This window comes from Miniopterus natalensis, chromosome 8, assembly GCF_054644295.1.
Source record: "Miniopterus natalensis isolate mMinNat1 chromosome 8, mMinNat1.hap1, whole genome shotgun sequence".
Taxonomy (NCBI): domain Eukaryota; kingdom Metazoa; phylum Chordata; class Mammalia; order Chiroptera; family Miniopteridae; genus Miniopterus; species Miniopterus natalensis.
The window spans coordinates 64,358,076-64,382,258 of record NC_142088.1 but is presented as its reverse complement, the minus strand read 5'-3'; the positions used below and the strand labels follow the sequence as shown (position 1 = coordinate 64,382,258).

The window sequence follows — 24,183 nt, the reverse complement described above, 5'->3', positions numbered from 1 at the left end:
TTATAATTTTGGAAAGGCATCAGAAAGTGATTCTGTAGATCTAGCTTCAATTTTTTATGTCAGGGATTCAAGGAGCTCTAAATTCTAAATTCCCACATTCGTCAGTGTACTCACGGCAGTCATCAGGTTCGTCAGATCCATCGCCACAGTCATCCACGGTGTCACACTTCCACCAGAATGGGATACATTTATCAGTTTTGCAACGAAACTTTAAAACAAAAAGAAAAAAAAAACAAAGAAGGATTGAAAGCCCACTCATACAGAATAGGTATGGTGCAAATGTGAACTGTGTTGGGTTTAGCTAGTTCCCCAACAGGGCCTACATGCACAACAGCCAGCAGCCAAATGGCCTCGCGGGAAGCCCGCTGCGCAGGACAGGCCCCGGAGGCCTCGGGAGCGCAGGGGACACCGCCCCCTACATGCTGTCCCACCGCTTTTGCTCCAAACAGCGCTCAGTAGCTGCTACAGCCACCGTGTGGCCAGCAAAGCCTGAAATATTTATTACCTGGCCTTTATGGGAAAAGCTTGCTAAGTACTGAATAGAGCTAAAAATTATTAGAAATATCATGAAGAGGTATCTAGCTGATCTAACTTAGTTCTTTAAATTAACTTAATTGCATTGTTTTTTCTCAGGAATCTAGGACAGCTTGATTCACATCTCAGTCTCTGTTCCTAAGCTAGTGAATGAGGGGCTGAAGACAAGCCGAGGGTCCTTTCCAGCTCCATCCGTCACACTGCGAGTCCACGGAATTTCCCAAACATGAAATTTACTGCCTTTACTCATACTGAATATCTAGTCCATATAATTTTTATAATGAATTATTGTAATTAATTATGTGTTTATTCCACACATTTTTTGAAAAATTAATTTAATTTTTAAACATTGAATTTATTGAGCTGACATTGGTTAATAAAATTACTCAGGTTTCAGTGTACATTCTGTAACACATCACCTGTATATTGAACTGTGTGTTCACCACCCCAAACAAGTCTCCTTCTGTCACCATGTATCCCCCCTTTACCCTCTTCTACCTGCCTCCACCACCCTTTCCCCTGGCAAATACCATAGTTGTCTGTGTCCATGAGTCATTTTTTTTTCTTTGCTTAAGCCCTTCACCCTTGTCATCCAGCTCCTACTCTCTTCCCCCTCCCCAGCAGATGTCAGTCTGTTCTCTGAATGCATGAATCTGTCTCCATTTTGTTAGTTTATTTGGTTCATTAGATTCCACACACATAAATGAAATCCTATGGTACTTGTCTTTCTCTGACTGGCTTATTTCACATAGGATAATAATTTCTAAAATCATGCTGTGGCAAAAGGTACGATTCCCTTCATTTTTACGGCTGCATAGTATTCCATGGTGTGAACGTGCCACAGCTTTTTTATCTACTCAGCTACTGATGGGCACTTGGGCTGCTTCCAAATCTTGGCTATTGTAAGAATAATTCTTTAAAGCAGTTGAAATTGATACAGGTATTTTCAGTTTTCAGACTTCTTAATAAATATACATGAACTTTTAGGATACAAGAGAGATTTCGATAACTAAAAACAGGAAAAAAATAGAGCTGCTATAGGTTTTATAGTGACTACCTATATTTTTAAATATAGAATCACAGAAGAAAACAGCTGTAATAAAACTTGGTCTTAAGATTATTTAAAACAGTATTCAATAACATATTTATTAATGTGTTTTATATGATGTACTGTCTTTTCCATTTAAAATAGATAAATAATAATAAGAAAGATAACAATCCTATTAATTATAAAAATAGAAAATTTTAACACCTTCCTTTAAACATAAACCATAAAATGAAGACTAACAATAGAGAAATTAGTTGAAAATGTTACATGGCAGTATTTACTCATAGGCCATTTAGCATACTAGTAACTTGTTGCTAATTTAAATTTTCAGATTAATATTGATGTGAACTGAAATTCATCCTCTGAAACAGAGGAGAGAATTACTTTCCCCTTCAGTATTAGTTAAATGTACACAGAGATCATGAAAGCTCAGTCAATTTATTCCTTAGTGATCTCAGACCACAAAACAAATCCCTTTCTTAGCAACATTCAGTTCTAGGTTTACCCTGATTTGATAAAAGAAATTTTAAAAAATCATACTTTCCATACAGAAAGCACATGCATCTGAAATAGTCATCAAAAGATTCACTTTAAATGATTAAAACCAGTCAATAAATAAAGTTTAGAATATTTATTACATTATAATTCTTTTCTGTATTGTAATAGAAATTCAGTGAAAATCATATCACAGTATTCATCTGGAATAAAAAATATTAATTAATTTCCTAGAATTTATTAATTTTTTTGAAGTGTTTCTGTTGCAATCCCCATGTGAGTTACTAAAAGCAAGGTGGCATTTACCGTAGCATGTTATATGCCAGACACACTTGTAACATAGAAAAATATACCCTAAGTTCAATTTTCTCTAATGAGATGGATTTGTTCCTTTATAATACTGTTACTTTCTTCAAGTAAGAGAGATTTATATGTTAATCTTTGCTGAAAATGTCTGGATATCATGGAGTTGATTCAGAATAGATTTACATTATTTTTTTTAAAATAAGAGGGTGGACTTGTTTCTTCTTCTTATTTCCAGTGACAACAGGGGAAGCAATGGAGCACTGTTATTTCACAGGAAGGTCTGATCAACCGATTTTTCTGTATTTGCTTTGCCTCCGGTCATGTCTGTCGTGGTTTTCATAAATTTCAGAGGGAAAATATTACTTTTATGGATAGTGATTATCTGGGGGATATAAGGTTAAGGCTGAAAGCAATTGCCCTGAACATTAAATATTTCCAGTCATTACAGTATATCCAAGTCCATTAGTAAGAGGATTTCAGTTCTCCTGAGTATATTCAAAGTCTTCCCAATCAAGATTTGGAAAAAAGTACCTAAAATACATATGATTAAATTCACTAAATATGCCTGATTTAAATAAACACAAACTATTGCAATGACACATGATACTATGGTTTTGCATGCCATTTCAGTTTTAATAAAATATGAAAAAGTTATGAGTTAAGAGAAGGCAGGGGTAAAACATACTTGTTACATTTTATGTTAGTCAACTTTTTATTTGTTACTCTCAGAGGAAGATCTCTTCTGTTTTGTGTCTCAGGTTCATAGCTTCATTATTTTTCATACTTAAATACAGCAACTTAAAAAAGAGTAATGCTAAATGTAAATATAAAACATTTCACAGTGAATGTTCTCCAAGACTAGTATCTTTATAAAATAAATTGTAGGCTGCAATTGTCACCCACAAGAAGAAGCTAGAAAGAAGCTACTAAATAAACGTCTACTAAAACAGAGAGAGGAATAAAATGTGAATTCCACACATAGTAAAGTTCAGGTAACACAGAAAAAGTCTCCACTTAAAGATAAGGAAAGCCATTTTTTCAATTACTTTTTACTTTCTCATTTAAACTATTTGAATTTAATATTTGAAGTGCTACAAAAATTGGTTGAATTTTGATTTTGTACAGTTTTTTATGAGTTCATTTTCAGTCTTAAAAGAATTCTTATTTGTGCGATTTGCTTAGTTTATTTTTTTAAAACACAATATTTTTTAGAGGGGGTATATTTATTGGTTGTAATCATTAGGCGATAACAAATAAAAATTTCCTAGGAAAATAAATTCAAACTGAAACATTTGTATAAGAAAGCTTAATGGTTTAATTCGGAAATACCTAGATTATTGCTTAATTTTTATGTCTACCTCACTAAAATTTATGTTTCTACAAATTGACTTTTTGCTCACCAGTGTGCAGTAGAGATTTTTCCCTCTGTTAAATCAGAAAAGAATTAGAGACAGAATGGCTACATAAACCACAAGACAGGGATAATCACTAACGAATTTTGTTAGCTATTGTTCGTTAACATTTTCCTTAAAGATGAAACAAATCAAATAATAACATTTTTCCCCCCAGAAAGTGTTGTTAAAAACAGAGATATCTGGTCCCCCATTTTTTGTTGTTCTCTCTTTCTATTGTTGAATATTCTAAAAATTCATGCAAAACATTATTGGGGGTATTTGAAAAATTATAAATACTTTAGTGGCTTCATTGTTGATACCAAATTGGGAAAATTATATGAAAACTACTTTTGTACATTGATTTAGATTTTCATTTAATTGATTGGATTTGGGGCATCGCATTGCCATAAGTAAAGGTTTTCTTATATTAATTTGAAATATTCTGTTCCTTTTATGACTACAGCAAGGCTGATGTTTTAGCCCCTCCGCTTTGCTGTTTGAGATGCTCACTGTTTGTCAGGCATCCTTCGGCTTTGTTTCCTGTTGGCTCACCACAGTGTGGGTGGCTTAGGCAGTGTCATCTCTACTGTCACCAAAGGCTTCATTGTTGGACCTCAACATTGTTGGGCTTGTGGACCACTCCAGAGTCAGGGGCTAGAAGTTATTCCAGAATAACCTGGAAGTTTAGCTGGAAATTTGCCTAAACTAGATAGTACTAAGAAGAGTCATACTTAAAAATCTTTTAAAAGATGTGATTTCTTTCCCTTAAATTTTACTTCGAGAAATAACTAGGCTGCTTAATTTACTTCTCATTGTGACTTACATTTCCAGTTCTCTAAAAAATAGTACATTTTGTTTACATAAATACTTAGGAAATTATAATTAAAACAACACACTTGGTAAAGAAGAAAGAGACTGTGGTTTATGCCTTTGACCAGAACCTCCTGATGGCAGTTCACACAATTTTATATCCTCTTAAGTATATTCCAAGTGCACTAGAGAACAAGGGTAACAACACTGACTATGTACCAGGAACTTTTCCAACTTAATCTTCACAACAATACTATCATTCTTGATTAAAAGCTGTGAAGACTGAGGCACCAAGGAGTTAATTAACAAACTCAAGGTAATCCAGCCAATTTAAAGTAGAGTCAGGGTTACATTCACGAGATATCTGGTTTCAGAGTCTGTGCCCTTGACCACTATACACACTGCCTCCCTGGGAGAAGGTCAATTTTTTTTTCATTTGTTCAGTTCTTTAATGTATGACGCTCACAGCCACAGCCTGAGAGACAGGTTGAGTTAGTATTAGCTTCTCTATTTCAAAAACAAGCACACACTAAGAGAAATTCAGTCTCTTCCATGATGTCACTGCTAGAACTGAAAAACCAGCTAATTCAAAACATAGAATTCCAATAATTAATTTAGTCATTTTTTAAAAACAAATACACAGTTTCTTTGAGAATTTTATCTTCAACAAGATATATAACAAAACCAAATTTTATAGTGTCATACGACTGTTGCCCAAATTTTAAAGTAATAAAATCATGTTAAAGTAATAAAGTAATAAAATCATGTTGAAGTAATAAAGTCCATGTTTCCCTGGCTGGTTTGGCTCAATTGGTTGAGCTTCATCCTGTGCATCGAAAGGTTGCTGGTTTGATTCCCAGTCAGGACACATGCCCGGGTTACAGGCTCAATCCCGAACAGGGGGTGTGCAGGAAGTAGTCCAACTATGTTTCTCTCTCTCTCTCTCTCTCCCCCTTCCTCTCTCTCTAAAAAAATAAATAACTAAAAACATATTTAAAAAAATTAAATCCATGCAACTACCATTAAGTAGAAAATTTAAATTCTAGGATATGTGCACTGCACATAACTATATTTTGAAGAAAAAGAAGTTTCAAAAAAAAATTATTTAGGTCATGTAATTTTTTTTAATTTGAAAAAATCTAGAAGTTCCTTTCCACACAATTCATCTTTTCCATCTCACATACTCTTAGGAATGGGAGAGAGGTGGAGATGGTGATACAGAACAGATTATCTAAGGGTTTTGTTTAAGTTGCTCATATCTAAGCCTTAACCCTGTGCCTCAAGGCTTTGCCTTCCTAAAAGACATCACATTTCCCCCGATGATTCTGCTATGCCCGCTCAGGATCTGACACATTATATTGTAATTGTTTTCCCTTACTCTGTAACTCTGTCTTTGATGTATGGAATGATAACTAATGTTATGCAAAACAAAAAAATTGATGCTCTGAAAAGTCTTTAAACTAATAAACAAAATTCAGGTAAAGCCTTTCTAACAGCTTATCCATACATCCCATGAATTGATTTCAAGACCTCCACTCACCTGACTGGCTGTGCAGTTGGATAGGCAAGTCCTATTATCAACTGCAAGATAGAAGTTGGTGGGACATGCACAGGTATGAGTCCTTCCAGGGGCTAAAAGGCAGAGATGACTGCAGCCTCCATTATTTATCATGCAGAGATGTTTGGAAACTACAAATGAGAAAGAAACAACAAAACAGACTAATCAAGACCAATAATATAATATAATATTTGAAATAAGACATTCAAGCTTCATAATTTGAAATTGAATAGAACTTTGTAATCAAGAACACAGTGATTTTAAACACAGTTTTATTTTGTTACAAATTCCACTCATTGTCCCATGGCATTCATTTTATCATTAAATAATTTTAAGGATGCATTTCCACAGAAAAACAAGCATTTTAGTAGAAAAAACAATTGTCCACCAGAAAAGAACAAAAAACAGACTAGAAGCATTTTGGATGAAGAAATATATGTTTAGAAATAGTAATGTAAAATAAAACAATGAAACAATGATCTACAACTAATAGTGTAGTCACTTTGTTTTCTAGGCCAATTTTGTGTTTTAAATAACATAATCAATACTTTAATTCATAGCAACTGATACAATTCCCACTGGACATATGCTTAAGAAAACAAAATATTTCTCATTTTTACAACCCTAGAGCTACTTAAATATAATTCTTTTTACCCAGCATTCCAGAAACTAATGATCCTATAACTATTTTGTAAATAATTTCAAGAATGCAGTGCCTACTTCTCCAGCTACATGGATTATTGTCATTTCTGCTTAATATGATTCAACAAATCAATAACTGTTTGAACTATTATTAAGCTTCCAATCACATCCCTTAACAGCAGGTGCTTTATATCAACTGAATTCCTTCTATACAATTATGCTAAATAATAAAACCTCATAATATTTCTCAAAAATAAGTTTACACTTAACCTTGGAGGAAACAAAAATGGAATGTTACTAAAAGATGTTGATGCATTTATGGAAATCATGGAAAGAATAATTACCATCAGGTTGTCTATAAGAATGATACACCTGGATATCTGTGATGGCATGCCATGAGTTAATCAGTGAGAGTCTGTCTGCTCCCGAGGTTTTATGGGCACGGCTGAGTGACTTGGTTTTCCCATCAGTCCAGTAGATGTAGTCTTCAAACAATGTTAGTGCAATCACCCCTGGAATATCTTGATTAGGGACTGTAATAGGAGATGGTAAGATTAATGTTCAGTCTTGGAAGACTGCCAGTTAAAATATTCAATACTACATGGGCTGACAGATACAACTGCTACAGAACTTCACGTGAATAATTGCTGTGACAACCTGTCAGGCTGGCGAGGTTCTTTATTACCGGTTAAGAGAATGCAGGATCTGGCACAGCAGTTTGCTTTGCTCAGATTTAGCCTGGTGAAACCACTGGGAGGAAAATGAATGCAACCCTGCTCACGAATAATGGCTGCTTCGCCAGAAACAAATAACATCCAACAGTTAAAAACTATATGTATATATATCCAGTCGATCCTAACTCAAATCTATAAATCTACAGGTCATACTACTGCTTTCTCCCAATTTTAAATTGACTAAATTATATATGCAGGATGAAATTTCTGTCTACCTACACATAGAGTGACTATATGACTACTATAAACCATTTTAGTCACTGAGATTGTATGAGTATTTTTAACTTGCAAAATGAGATGGGATAGAGATGGAGAAAAATAAGTGTGACAGATAACAATGTATTATGCAGATTTAACAGCCATAAAATTGTTTAGTTGCAGGTTAAAATTGTTTTATAATTATCCCTTCATCGTAAGACTGGGTCTAAATGAAAACACTACACTGAGCATGACAGATATGAATTTTTCTTTCAAGGGCTCCAGGGTCCTATCAGGTAAATAAGATGTAATAAATTTGTTTGGTGGTTTGAGGTTAAATAATAAAGAAAGGAAATTCTCCAATTTGCACACACATTCCAATATATTTATCTGTATTAATTTTCAGATCTAATTTTAAAAACTCTGGGGAAATGTTTATTGATGAAAAGTGATATTCTAAGTCACGTAATAGGTAGATTTTATAAATTAGCTTTTCACGGCTGAGTGTGTTTGCCATAATCCCCATTCAGTAGCAACTGAAAACTGTAAAAATGTATGATATGGTTCAGTCAAGGGTGGTTCACAGCCTCATTTTCAAAATGCTGGATTAATTTATATTGTTATGTAGAAGTAGAAATTTTAAATCTACTGGTTTGTTTTTTTAATTCTGTTGGGCCAAATGTAATCAAAGAATTCACTATGACTCAGATAAAAAATAGAAATAAAAGAAATGAAATGAGACTTCTTCAAACAGGTGACAATTCAAGCCATTGACTATTACCGATATGTAGGGTATGACCGGAAATCCATCTCAGAACAGATACTATGCAGATAAGAGGTGTAAAAATCAATAAAAATCCAGATGTGCACACATGATACAAACACTCAGACTAAATTATCTGTGCACTCTTATACACATGGAGGCCAACACTAAAATAAGTGGGATTGGACAGAAAGGTGAAGAGAACAACATTACCAGAGTAAATCATGTCTGAGTTATTTATACAAATGATTCCCACTTTCCCTCTTTGGCTGTGTAAATTCTTTCAGGAAGATAAAACAAATGTGGCAAAATGTGAACAAGTGGGTGAATCTTGGTGATGGGTGATCGTTATAACAATCTTTCAACTTATATGTGCATTTGGAAATTTTCAAAATAAAATAAAAATTTCCAGAAGTTGAAAGTCTCAGAAACATTCAATTCAGATTTCCTTAGATGCAAAAAAGTAATTGCATCATTATATTAAATATGAATCCAAAAAGTTAATCATTACTTTAAAAATTCTCAGTTCACCAGAGATTCAACTGACTTCTTTTACAAAACTGGTTATTGTAAGAATTTGCCTATTAGCACCTCAAAAGTAGCATCATCTTTTAACTATTCGGAAACTAACTACAGCTGACATTTAATAAGTACTTGAGTGCCAAGAAGTAAGTCAGTGGTTCTCAATAGTGGTAGAGGTAATTCCAGTTCCACAACAAAACATTATCAGGCCCAGGTATCTATAGTTCTGAGGCTGAGAAACCCTGCAGTAGATATCCACTTTATACACTTCATTTTATTTAATACAACGACTCTATTGTGCAATAGTAGACTTCACTTTGCAGATGAAAGTTATCTTAAAGTAAAACTTAAGTAACTTGACAACAGAGGAGAGGGGAAATAACTAGTTGATGAAGATACTGGTATTTGAATCTAAATCAGGTTTTCTGGCTGCTCAGTTCTTTGCCACATTAAGTACTAGCATTGCTTTTAAGAAAGCCAACCTAGTTAGGGAAACTGCAGTTATAGTCCAAATTGTGTCCCTACAAAATGCATATGTTGAAGCCCTATCCCCCATCATGACTAAATTTGGAGACTGGGCTTTTAAAGAAGTAACTTAGGTTAAGTGAGGTCATAAGAGCGGGGTCCTAATGCAGTATGACTGGCATCCTTATAAGAGGGAGACACCAGGGGTGTGCATATACAGAGAAATGGCCATGTGAGGACACAGCAAGAAGACAGCCATCTGCAAGACAAGGAGAGAGGTCTCAGCAGAAACCAAACCTGCCAACACCTTCAACTTGGACTCCAGCCTCCAGAACTGTGAGAAAATATGTTTCCATGTTTAAGCCACCCAGTTTGTGGTACATTCTTATGGTAGCCTTAGCAAACAGATACAAGTATGTAAAGCAATGGGACTAATTTCATAAGCTCTATGTAAAAATCATTTTATTTAATACCCCGATCACAATTACACTGTGTATAATGTTTAGACATGGGACAATTTAAGCACTGGGCAAGTTTGCTACCTCTAAACTTGTAATGATCACTCAACAGAAACCTTCTGTTAGCCGATAATCAATATTAATTTATGGAGTTTGGAAATTAAATTCTTATTTCAGAAGGAGGATGACACATAGGTGAATGGGCAGAGCATGTAGTAAAGTCAAGTGAAAGTGAAGAAAATAAGCCCCTTTGCCAAAAGTGACCATTCCTTGTTTGATATTAGCAACAAAGATCAAGGCTATCGGTCATAGCTTTACAGTCCCACTCCAGGCCTGCTCATGTGGCGAACATGCTTGTTTCCCAAACAGCATCAAACACACCCACCAGAGTATTCCTTCCAGAAAAAAAAAAACAAAGAAAAAACACCAATTTATGTTAAAAAAAAGAAACCTAGTCTCATATATCTAATGTTACAGTGGCTGCATGGACTCCTCTCTAAGAGATGGTGACAAGTTCCCTTAATACCATAACGAATGCCAACGAAAATCGAACAAAAGAAAGCAAACCGATCAAAAATCGTTACGTGCTACTGATTTAGGGGGTCAGCAAATAACTTGTCAGTGTGATTCCATTTCCTCTTTAGGACCTAAATCTCCTCACAAGAGTAACTATCTGCTTAAGCTTCAGTGAAGAAAAAAAAATCACTATATACTAACTGCTAAATGATAGTATAGTAAATGAATGTGTGTTTGTTTTTCCATCAACATTTGAAAATTTCAACTCATGTTGAGAGTAAATGGGTTGTTCTGAGACAAAGCATCATATAATTTGGTACAAGAAACTCTCCTGATTCAGACTGAGAAAAATAAAATTGTTTATTTTTGTTGTCTCTTTATTTATTTACATTTTAGTACCTTATTGATATATATGCATATATGTATGCCTGTGTTAGGTATCTGTGTATATGTAACATATCTGTAACAAATATTATATATATAATATATAAATGTGTTATATATGCATACATATATAAATAAAAGAGCAAGAAAGGTGTATTGCAATGTAATTTGGCTGTTAATAGAGCTGACAAAATATATACATGAAATGTGATGGCATGAGAACATTTAACTAACTTAGTGATAATGAGATGATGAGTTTATGAAAAAAGTAGTCAATGTTTTCTCAAAATGATAATGGCTATTCTTTTTTAAGAGAAAAATAATATGACCTCTTATCATACATAAGACTGTCTTTGTTTAATACAAAAAGAAATGTGAAAGAAAATTTAAAAACCTTTCATTTACAGGTATTCAGTAGACACACACACACATACAAACCCCAGAAGAAACATAACTATTGTGTGGGCTGCAGTTTAACAGGTACTTATTATATATTCAAAGTCTATTTTAATGCTACTTTCTGTAGTTAGGCCTCTATTCTGTGTAACAGCATCATTTATTGTACTGTTTCCAGCATTCCACTCAAGCAGTAGGCTCCTGTAGGCTATATCTATAAGAAGAAAGTTGATATTTGACAAAATATAAATCAAAGAAAACCTCCTTTGTGGAGATTTTCCCTTTTAGTCAAGTTGGGTGCTATTCTGCTAAGGTTCCTATTAATTATGACAAATAAAGAAGGGGGAAATGCAGAACATGCTTTCAGTTTAACTGTTGCTTCACAGCTAGAGATACTCGATTACAATACTTCTTTCTTTTTTTTGATAGGGTTTATCTTGCTAAAGAAATATATTCCTGAGTGAACTATTTTAACTTTATGTTTCAGACTATTTTAGTTTAACTACTTAAGAACAAAATGCACCAATAGCCCTGGTCAGGTGGCTCAGTTGGTTGGAGTGTCCTGTACAACACAAGGTTGCAGGTTTGATTCCTTCTTTCTCACATGGATGTTTCTCTCTCACATGCATGTTTCTCTCTCTGTGTGTCTCTCTCTCCATTACTTCCTAAAAAAAATCAATAAACATATCTTTGGTTGAGGATTAAAAAAATGCACCAATAGCCCAGTACTCATTTTTGTTGTGTTAAAAATATCATAGTTGGTATTATGGGTATGATATAACTTTGGAGTAATGGCACATTCGACATGGTTTTGGCCTATGGTTAGTGCTTAAATAGAAATTTTACTATTGATGCCCTATTTTTTTCCCTGTTTCTTCTCAAGATATACTCTAAAAGATCCAATGTTATTTAAAAATATTATGATATATGCGACAAACCTATAATTATTTATTAAAAATTAACTCTAAATACTTAACCAATATTTTCAAAAGCAAAACAAAGTTCATAGATTGCAACCACCAAATTCAATAAGTACAGAGTAAGTGTAATCAGGACAAAGTACTGATTTTTTAAAAATTATAACAAATTTAGGTATTTTTCAGAAATAAATACTTGCATGATCCAATGATCCTTAACCTCAACCTGTCCTCACTGTATGACCTACTAAGGTTGGAAATTTAATCTCTTAAAACTTAAAGTAAATTTAATAAGCACATCAAATAAAACATTGAATCTTAGCACCTTTTTAAAAAATATACTTCAAGACTCCCATTACTTTTTTATTGTTGGTGTCATTATCCCAAGTAAAGGCACATATTCCCTCACACCTGAAATATTGAAAGGTTATTTTAACTTTTCTCATTTAGTGTCTTTCAGTCTCTTTTGTATCAGTCAATGATCCTGTATTAAACAGTCTTAGGTACAATCATCGGTCATATTATTTTTCTCTTAATCACTTACAGAGGTTTGAGCCTGGCTAAGAGATGGATGTCGGATTGTTTTTTCCTACACCTGTTACCAGAAGCTGGTGAAAGCTGCAATTAAAGAAAGAAAAAGAGCCACCCGCCGAGAGCAGGGGCCATTGGTTGGAGGAACTCAGCCACTGCGAACGCGCTGTGGTCGGGCAGGGGGAAAAGTGAGTGAATAAATATTCTGACTTTTCCTTCACCCACCGTCTAATCTCCTGCTAATGCTTCCCATGGATTAAATCCAGCTTGAGGCCAGGAGAATGAGCCTGTTGACACAGTCCACAGAAGTCAGCCTTCCAGATATAAGGATGGAAAGGAGGCAAAGATAGAATAGCTAGAATGCCCTCCAATTAAGATTTCCAATATTGTTTTTCATCTCACATATTTCTTCTCTGGTCAAAACCATGAGTGAAGCCCATTTCCTAGGCAGTATGGTGCAAACTATTTAGCCTGACTAAAATATCTGTCTTCAGGGACAAGGCTCAGGATGCTCAGGAATCCACTGTTCTGAGACACCCTGATGTTTAGAGTTTTTCCTGATATCTTTCTAGAAGCTAGAACATGGATTAAAGGAGTAGAGCATGAAACCCAAAAGAGAAGTAATGAAACAAAGAAAACCAATTAGCATTGAAAACAGGTGAGATTAAACAAAGTGTAGGCTGGTAAACGATTCTAAGATTAGATGATAGAAGAAAGAGGTTTGAGTGCCAAGGAAAGTGGAAGATTCATGACAGTGATCAGTGGGTAGGTGAAAAATGGTTTCTAGTTTATGAAGAGTAACAGAGAAGAGTGGGTAGGTAAGGGAATGCCACAGTTTACTAATTTCCAGAGAAAGGCTGCTGAGCCGGTGGCTTGAACTACACACAGTCTGTCAGAGAAAGACGAGTGTGCTTTATATGAACTTAGGGCCAACAGAATTTTTTCTTTTTGTCAGTAATTATGATCCCCTTCCATTTATTATCTGCAGAATCTTTTATTTTTAAATAATTATTTCCTCTGAACCATCTACAACAGGCTACAAAATGTTCTATTTAGACATGTGCCTCCAAGAACATTTCTTCTGCCTGCTCTTTAATAAAACCCCATTTAATGGTGACAGTGCTGCAAATACAACTCCAGGCCACTGGATCCAAAATCTGTTTCCAAAATGAATAAGAGGATTCAGAAATGACAGGAACACTAAGGATAGCCAACATTTCCAAATACTATTATGAAATGTTCAAAATTCATATTTTCCAGTAAATATTTCATAATCTTTTGAAAAGTTCATCCACCAAGGAGACTTTGAAGGGGAGAAAAAATAAAGTTCTCCCACTCAGCATATGTCACAATATTGAGCAGAGTTGAGCTTATCTGGGAGTCCATTAAACCAGGAGACCTTGTGAATCCTCGCACTGACAAAGGTCCAAACGGCAGCCGTGCATTCCTCCTTAATGCAGTGGCTCGCATTGGGACACTTACATGTGTTAAAAATAACTTCTTTAAATGGATGTAATATATGAAGGCAAAATATATAAATTATTTAGGACTCTTCCTGAGACTAAGGCCATTATTAATAGGCTGAAGGCCTTCTTTATCCACCCTTTTCTAGTATTCCTTGCTTTCTTTTCTACTTGTCACATCAAATAATGTGTTCTCTCTGTATAGATGAGGGGTATTTGGTTTAACACAACTCAATCCCTTCCCCTCTCTCACCTACCGTTTTAAATTATTCATAATAAAATTCAAATACGGCCATTTGAATATTCAACACATCAAAAGAATGTTCCTGTTGCTAAATGTGAAGGTTTATAAAGCAGACAGTGCAAATTATGGTACATTTATTTTGAAATCTAGACTGTGGCTGTAAGCATCTTCTCTCAGCGATGACACTGCTCGCCAGTCTCTGAAGTTGGCAAAGCAACTGCCTCATGTACTTGGTAAAGATGGGTTTCTGTTGCTTTAAAACTTTCCGGGCTTTTCTGCTGGAGATTCAGCCCTTCACAGACACTTGAAAATGTGTTTCCAGAGCTGACCATCAATACTAAGTAGAAGAATTACGATGTTCCATATACATATGCATTAGGAAAGTGTTTTTTAGGCACTCCTAATGAAAGCTGAAGCCGTGGAAAAGCACTTTGCCTTTGGGGAAAGATATCAAGTAGAGCCATTTATATGAATTTAGTATCTGGTTTTCCCCCATTTCTACAATTTTAAATGTGCTTTTAGAATAAAAAGAGAGATGAATGTAATGTAATGTATTACAAGAGTTTTCAAATGTGTTTTAGGTAGTACCAGGGATAAGTAAGGATAAGTGAGAGACTAAGTAGAAAAATCCTCCTCTAGGCCAGTTCCAACCTCAACGAACTCCTGTGAGCTATGTTAGAAAATCACTGGTTGATTATAAGTCCTAATCGAGGAATAAAACAATGAAGTATAGTGCGGCATAGTCTCAACTGGAGAGCAACCAGGATCAAAGCCAAAGCTACCAACACCCTACTATGTCATATTGGGGATAAGTAAGGTATGTTGAAAACTCATACTAGGGTAATACTTAAAATTTCACTATTTAAACATAGTATATAAAAATATATGACATTTGCAAAATAATCTATTTCAGCATGCACACAGTTTAATGTAGCATATCTTATTCAAGGGACGAAACTAAGACATGATTGACACTGAAATTCTAAGACATTTTAGAAATGTCAGTTAATTTCAATTTATTTTACTGGTTCAGAGACATTTCTATTGAAACTGAATTGTATTTTGCTCCCTCCCATTAACTTTTATTGTATTGTAAACAGCAGCACATCAACACCATTGACATAAAATCGCCTGTAAAGCCTACTGTTTATAATGGACTATGAATAATAAATTTTTTTTTGAAAATTGCTACAATGCAATATATAACCAAGAAAGAAACACTCTAGAACACTGTAAAATTAGAGGGTGGCATTTATTAGATTCCCTCCACTCTTTTTGGTGGGCTTCAGTAGATATTTAATTTTTCTAAACAGCCAAACACAACAACCATTAGTTTTAGTATATAAGTACAAAACACTCCCTTTGTCTTTTTAAGTGTTTTTTCCTCCCACTCAGAACAAAACCCTTTAAATATATTTTATGTTATTTCATCAGTAGCATGCTGAGATCTGGATTTCTTTTCCAACATAATTTAGACAATAACTGCATGAATTATGATTTGGATTTTTTAATCCAAACACAGAACTGTCCACTCACAACACACCCTGGTTTCCCAGAGTGATAAACAAACAATAGAATTGTACCACAATCCTGACACTTCAATATGAGGACCTTCAGGTCTAGGGATATAGAAACAAGTAAAGAGCCATAGTCAACATAATTGCATGGAATTTTAAACAATTTGTCCACAAAATAAAAGACAGTTCAGTGATGAACTATAGTTTAGAATCATAGGCAATCATTACTCTTCAAAGAAATTAGCAGTTATGAATGTACTTTTTCTATTATGCTGGATAAAATATGTACATGACTAACTGATTTAACTGAAGGTTAAATCATTCGGTGATACAGAGCATTCTGAAAACAATTACTAGAATAAATAGATTTCAAAGCTCAAGATCAAAGATACCTTTTTATTATCTTTCGTTATTACTATTCGTTATTACTTTTTGCACAGTATTTTTGGTATGTTTTCAAGAAACTACATCTAAAAGATACCTCAAGTTCAATGGCACAGCTAACAGAAAGTGAGGAAAACTAAATCTGAATTTATGTACTTTGATACAAGCAAACAGATTGAAACTGTGGCCTAAATACAATTATCTCCTATTTAATTTGCTTTCCATTAAGTGGAAAATATAATCTTTAAGTTAAGGTAGATATGTAAAGTTATTGCTGAAATTTCTCTCAAAATATATTTGTAACCTACTTTATAGACATTCCATTCAGAGAAGGCAATATTTTCTGAAATGCATAAAATCAATGACAAAAAAATCTTTACTGTGGCCAAATTTCAGAAATTCTGTGACATGAATCTCTAAATAAGATTTAAGCATTTTGTATGGGCAGAAGATGTAGTTAATTTGGAATAGCAAACTGTAACATCCAACTGTCCCACTGAAGCAGGCTGTCTGTATTTAAGCATCATTATTGCCCTCTTCATTCCTTCAGACAAGCACAAAAATATTTAATGAGGTTCATGCTTTTTTTTATAGTAATTTTGTTATGGTGGCTTACACTTTTGTTTGTTTCTCTATACTTTGCAATTTATCTATGGTCCACTACTTAAATCACTCTGATGAAATTCAGGCACGGATATACCTTTATTTGTATGTGTGCATTTGTGCTGTAACTGTTAATATAAGAAAACTATAACAAGTAGGCAACAAATGTTCATCATCTGTTCAAAAACAAGGAGGCTGTATGAAGAATGAAAAGAAAGTAGGCTTTGGAACCAGTTAGATTTTTATTGGTTCAAATTCCGATTCTCCTGACTACCAGTTATTTGACTTTGGAGAAATTACTTAATCTCTTTAAACCTATTTCCTTGCTGCAGAATGGTTTTAATGTTACTTATAGCATAGTATTCCCTAATGGAATGATTAAAAGCATGTGCTGCATGAAGCAGGGTTTCTTGAGTGGAGTAGTCTCCTAATAAAATTATTAGTTTATAAGAGGATGGTTTCAGTAATTGGATCCTGAGTAGTAGACTAAGAAACCTCCCATTGAAAGCCAAAAAAAAAAAATATGAAATATTATGTGCAAAGCATCTAATACAATGTAATGCACAAGAAGATAAGTTTTCTCCTCTCATTGGTTTGATCAGTTTACAAGTGTTCAACAGTAAAAGATGTTAATAGCTCTTGCAAGAACACTCAAATAAATGAGTATTAGGTTGAAAACTTGAGATGTTTCTCGAGGCTGAGTGAGCAAGCATTTAACTATTACCTATTTCCAACCTGTCTCAGACTTAAATTGAAGGTGATCCTGATGTTAACACTTTTGGATTTGGCAAAGTTTCTGAGAGGGTTGTGTGATCCACCAAACTTAGAACTTTCATTCTAGAATTCTCCTCTGATATCTTCTTTTCCAACATCCTCATTTCTGTAGATGAGGCAATAAGACCCAGGGAAGTTGCACACCCTTTTCAGGGTGAAAAAGCTATTTAGCACTAGATTCTACCTCAACCCACCCTCATCCTCAGGTTCCTCAAGCTTTCTTTAAGATCCTAAGGATTTGTTTTCTCCTGTCTGAAAATAATCTTTCCATGGTTCCAGCCATGGTTTATTACTTCTTATCAAAACAAACAAGCAAAAATAAATTCTGTAAGAGGGTTGTTGGGAGTGGTAAGAAACCAGTCCCAAATATATAGACATATAAGAAGAATATTATTATCTAGAGCCATTCTGTTTAGAATATATTTAGAATCATTCTGGTATTTTTTATAAAGACATATATCAATTTAAAAACTAAACATTTCTATCTGAAGAACACTCTGAAATTTCCAAGTCTCATTGGACATGTTTTATAGCCCAAGAGAAGTAGAATAGGACAGATTCACTCATGTGCAATCTTTCTTCTGGGTAAACCCTCAAGTGTTCTGAAATGCTCTTTAGGAAAAGATACAATATAAAGTCTTAAACATCCTTAGAATTTCTTTTATGCTGACCCATTTATTAAAATTATGTACCTCTTATCAAAACAGAGCTTTTAAAGAAGAATCTCCAAGTTATGCTTAGTATTTGTAATTTTTTAAAAATGTACAAATATATATGAAACTAGTATCACCAACACAAAGTTATTTTCTCCTCTCTAAGTGGATAATAATATAAGCATTTCGCTTAATGTTTGCAACTCGACGGCCACTATTTCAAGCTTACAGATCTCTCTTATTTATTCTGCTAGATAACTATTGAACATAAAGCTTTATCTCCACTCCCACAGCTCTAATCACTTCAAGTATTTTCTCCTAAAATATTTTAACAGCCTCTAAATTGGTTGCCCTTCCAGGGTCTTTCATTTTCCATGCTGTTGTCAAATCTAATAATAGCACTTCATCAACCAAACACCATCAATGGCTCCCTAGGACCTAAAGGATAAATTCCAAATTACTTAGCATGCGAGCCCTGTCACAATCTGGCCCCAATTTGCCCTTGTTCATCTAGTGTCATTACCTCCCTCTTACAGGACTTCCAGTCATAGCCAAATAGTGTGAACCCCATGCCATTTCAAAACTCACTCACACCTTTGCACATGCCTCTTCCCTCTGTGAAAAACATCCTTCCTACATTTCTGCATATCCCCATGCTACATCTCTCAGATTTCTCAAAGAACCCCAAGTCGCTAAAGGCTTACTGCTCCTGCATTTTTACAGTATTTTGCATAAATCTCTACCCCCGACCTAACTTACATCTTCACCTGCACATCAGTTTATCCCATTAGATTGCAGTGCTTTAAAGACAAGGACCTATTCATCTGCATAACTCCAGAGGCTAGCATAGCTTGTAACACAGAAAAGAAAAAAAGAATCACTACGTTTGTTGAATGAATAAGCGAATGAGTAGATCTAAAGAGAAGAAATCAGTGTAATTTAAAAAAATAAACCAATAAAAATTTGATTTAAAATAAACTGATTTAGTGATCCAGCAGCATGCATAATATTCTATGGTATTAAGTTATTATTATTATATTTCATATTATTTTAGAATTATTTGAGTAAAATCTAGAAGAATGGTTTGCACAGGCATTGAGGAGAGGTTCATGTGACTAAGATTGTACCTTCATGTTCCTACACAAGCAAATTAGCTAAAGTTTTTTATTATCATTTTTAAAATTTTTGCAATGTAGTGTCTGGACTTGGTAAGAAAGTGGAGTAGAGGAAGTAGCAAAAAAAGATGATGGAAATTCTCAAGGAAATTGCAGGTCCTATGTACCTCAAAGGTAACCTGATCTATTGTTTAGGGAACAGAATTCAGAACCTTTAGATGTTCTTGGGCAGGACAAATAACAATAAAATAATGCTTCATTAATGCAATTAATGCATGGCTTAAATCAGAACATATCTGGGGGGAAAGCTTTCTGAAATGTAAAGTGCAACTCACAGTTTAATTTTTCTCCCATATTAAAATTTGACTTATGAAAAAAGGACTATAATCATGAAATTTCTCATACATCCTTCATATTCTCAAATTACTTTGTCAGGATTGGCATATCCCATTCTTTTGATGAGCTCTGGCTCCAGTTTTAATACATAGAATAAATGAGGACAATAATACTACTCTAGTTAAAAAAAAAAAAAAAGTCAGTGACCCAACTAATAGGCAAGTTATTATTGATACGTCTTATCTTCCAATACACACCTAGAAAACAATAGCATCCTCTATGTCTCTTTGGGGCAAATGCAAGGAGCAGAAAATTCCTATTTCCCTTACAAACATGGCAAATAAGTGGCTCTTTTTTCATTAGATGTGCAGTTGGCATAATTTGGGCTGCCTGCAATTAGTAGCTCATTAGTAACTACCAGGTAATTATCGGCTTGAGTTCAGATATTGGCAGATGCCTGATAAGACACTTAATGAATTTTTCATCAGTCTTCCTCCAAAAACCTTCAGGAGAGAATATTTCTGAAGGCAGTAGCTCTTTCACTCTCCTGCCCCACATCCTCAAGCCTCAAGGTATTTTCAAAATCCAATTTTAAAATGTTAACATCATACCTGCGTATCTGTCAGCTAAATATTTCACTCTTTAATAGATTGGGTACCATGTTCTCCTGCTGTGTATGTCCCTCTATTCAAAGTCACCCCCAGTGCTATAATTAAGGAATACTTCATTGACATGCATTTAATTTTGTATTAGGTTTTCAAAGCAGTAGTTTTCACCTACGTATCTGACATAATTTTTAAATAATGAGTAGGGGAGCAATCAATAGTTGCTAACAAACAACATTTTTAACTACAGTTTTTGTTACTCAAACACTAAGGTTTAAATGAAAACAGGCGAATACTTGCTGCTGTAATATCTGCCAAGAAATTATTTACATTTTATTGTATAGTAAAATTTTAGCACAAAGTAATACATTCACAACAACCTAGCACTGTATATAGATGCTAAAAATAGACAGGTTCATGGTTACATAGGGAAAATACTGATTGCCACAATAAAACTTTCGATAATATCATCTAAGAATGTTGCAAAACATTACATTACTGATTCTTTGGAGGAGGTTTAACTGCTGAATGCACTAAGTGTGATTGCGTCTTGTCAACATTACTTTTGCTGTAATTAAAATCCTAAAGTGATATTTAAATCATTCTTCACTCAAATTGCATCCTGATGAGTTTCTTTCTCTCTGTAATTGGAACGCCAGCACCTAAACGTGTGACTCACTAAACGACACGTCATACCTCGGTCTTCTTACCCTTAAGAAAGAACTTCTAAAGCTGTCGGCATGTTTAGCTCAAAGGATATATTTGTTGACATATCAGCTGAGAGGGACTTGGGCAAAATTATGAAATGGTGCGACTTCAGTAAGATATACTTATTCATTTGTTTATTTGCTTATTTATTCATGCGGTGCTCACACCCTTCTCAGGGCCTCACTTCCCTTCCTCAGCATCCCTTCTCTGCCCTCTGCAGGGGTTTTGCTCACTGCAGAGGAAAAGCAGCCCGTGAGCCAACCCACACTACGGGCAGGGCTTCTCTGGGGCCTCTCTGTGAAAGCTGTGCTTCAGGAGCTATTAGAAGATGCAAACACCTAATAGCAGAGGCGACGATAGGTTATTAAATATCAATAAAAACTGATTTTTCTTCTCTAGGGAAAAATTTAATCTTTCAAAAGCCACCTCCGTATTTTGAGTGCCCATTTGACCTGTTGGTGGCCCCCACCACACCCGGCTCGTCCTCATCTGTACCCCATTCCTCCTTCATTGTCAGTCTCCATACCCTGCTTAGCTCCCTCATCCTCAGACATCTTTTCTCTGACTTCTCCTTCATCTCTAACTCTAGTATTACCTCCCTCATACCCAGTTGCTCCATTCAGTTGCTTTATACTTAATCTACTCTGCATGATAAAATTTAGAAAAATAAAGTACCAGCAGGATTTTATATTCATTCATATTCAAATTATGAACATTCCTGAATGTTACTCCAATTTGAAAGCTGTTAATTTTTGTTGCCATTGTTGATTATATAACAATAAATTTAATCATGTATGTAATGCAACTAATAACTTTTAAATAATATTGCTTTGCCGTCTTTAAAGAACTATACTTTTACTTAGTGTTTTAAGAAAATTCAACCCTGCCAGATTGCAATAACAGCCTTATGTTTACAAGCAAATACTCTTCTGTTTCAATTAAATTAGAATACATGTTTTTATTAACTTATAAATATATTGTCTAGTTACTATAAAAAATATTTAGAAAAGTAAAATTAGAGAAAATAAGAAATTACCTAATCTCTTATTTACCAATATTATCATAAAAGAGTATATAATAATTAACATTAAATTAAGGAATATATTTGATGAAAGTATATATAATGAATATATATACATATATATATGTTTTTTTCTAAATAAATATTTTATGTAGTGGTAAAATACTGATTCATTTGCGCTATGGGACTAACCTTTATGTCTATGCGATCCATCCATGTTGCTAAATTCAATGTGATTTTCATCAGCCCAATAAAGTCTATGGTTGACATAATCTATAGTTAGTGCCATAGGTCTAGAAATCTTGGTTTCTATGACAACACTTTGATTGGTTCCATCCATTCCGACACGGCCAATGTGAGGATACTCACAGCAGTCAATCCAATACAAATACCTAGGAAAGAAAATCAATAGCCATTTTGTTTACAGACACTTAAGAAGTAAAACCTCACACAATATTTCACTTCTTTGCCCAGCTATTTCCAAATTAATTCTTGTTATTTTTCTGAATTGTAGCTTCTAAGAATCATACTTCAATGCAAACTTTTCTAATGATGTTTTAGTAACATAGCATGCTTTTAAATGTCCATATAATTTTAAACATGTTTTCTTTAGTATACAAACTTATATATGATAAATAATGTCAACAGATGTAAACCTTCAAAGTGCATCTATAATGTTGGCGAATAAAAAATTCCAGATATATGATGTTCTTTTGGTTTGTCATGATGAAAAATCCTAAGTGAATTATAGAGGAGTCCATTATATTTGCTTTAATCTGCAGTTGTTTAACGTCTTAGCCAGCAGATAATTGTGACTCTTTAAATTTAAATTAACTAAAGACATATAAGATTAAGTGAACCGCGTTGTTCCTCAGTTATGCTAGCCACATTTCAAGTTCTTGACAACCATGTGTCTGGTGGCTCTATATCCAATAGCATCAATATAGAGCACTTACAACAGCACAGAAAGTTCTACTAGACAGCACTGATTTAAATTATGTTATTGGAAATTCTAGAGTAGAATATTTTAGGCAGTGGACAATAAATAGTGAAATGAAGAAGGTAACATTGGTACTAAAAGTAATTGAGTTAAACATAAGTACTGTACCCCATAAAATACAAATAATGTATGTATATTATATATATGTGTATAAGTACAGAGATTACTTAGAAATTTCTCTCTATTAAATTAAGCTACTTATTTATCATAAGAGTAGGAAAAGTCACTTTATCTTTTTTAATATTTTCTTATCTCTATTATTCAATATTGGACTTAGATATAGGGTCTTTAATGGACTTTTCACATTCCAACACTAAAATTAAAATCTATTAACTAAATTGGTTTTCCCAGAGTTCAGATTTTCTTTTTAGTACCTATAGAATCCTTTGCAATTAATTCATATTTGGAAGATGTATAATTAAAATAATATGGTGTGAAATTATACATGGTTGAAACTGGAATATTCAGTTTAAACTTAAAATATTCTCATAAATTCTGACAGTGATATTCGTGCTCAGATATTTTAAACACTCACCAGAAAAAAGATAAAAGTTTTCAGAAAAGAAAAAAAAAAATCAAACACTGGGATAATATAAATAATCATTGTGAAAATGTGCATTCCTATATTAATTATTTTAGGGGTATATGCATACAGGCAGGTGATAATGGGTTATAAAGATAATAACAATGTTTCTTTGTTAACTAAAATATCGAGTCCTCTTTAAGCATGGCATAAAAATGTGAAATATATCTTTGATACGAATTAAACAAAATGTCAAACTTTGTGAGCAGAGATTCAAAAACAGCTCTCAGAGCCAAAAGTTGAAAGCAAACCTGAGTCTGGAAATACCCCAGTAAACCTGGGAAGGCAATACTAGAATTTTTACTCAAGGCTTCTGTAGACCTGTTATTCGGAATATATTTTGAAAATCTGAAATCATCAAGTAATAATACATGAGAAGCTCTTCTGAAACTAATTAGTTCTATTTCTTTAAATCTTGAATTATTTTTAGTATATTTTTATTTTTAAAAACCAACATATGTCAGTAAAATACATCTAGAAAAGCAAACAATCTGATCTTTTCAAGT

General features: G+C 33.9%; 1 protein-coding gene across 1 annotated transcript in view; it reads right to left on the bottom strand.

Annotated features, from left to right (window-relative positions):
* The window catches only part of LRP1B (LDL receptor related protein 1B), a 1,257,096-nt gene that overhangs the window by 173,866 nt on the left and 1,059,047 nt on the right, over nt 1-24,183 (bottom strand). The window contains exons 59-62 of the mRNA XM_087819400.1: nt 22,287-22,486; nt 7,132-7,320; nt 6,128-6,276; nt 115-208 (exon numbers count right to left, since the gene is read on the bottom strand). Coding sequence (XP_087675526.1) covers nt 115-208; nt 6,128-6,276; nt 7,132-7,320; nt 22,287-22,486 — 632 coding nt within the window. The remainder of the gene's footprint in view (nt 1-114; nt 209-6,127; nt 6,277-7,131; nt 7,321-22,286; nt 22,487-24,183) is intronic.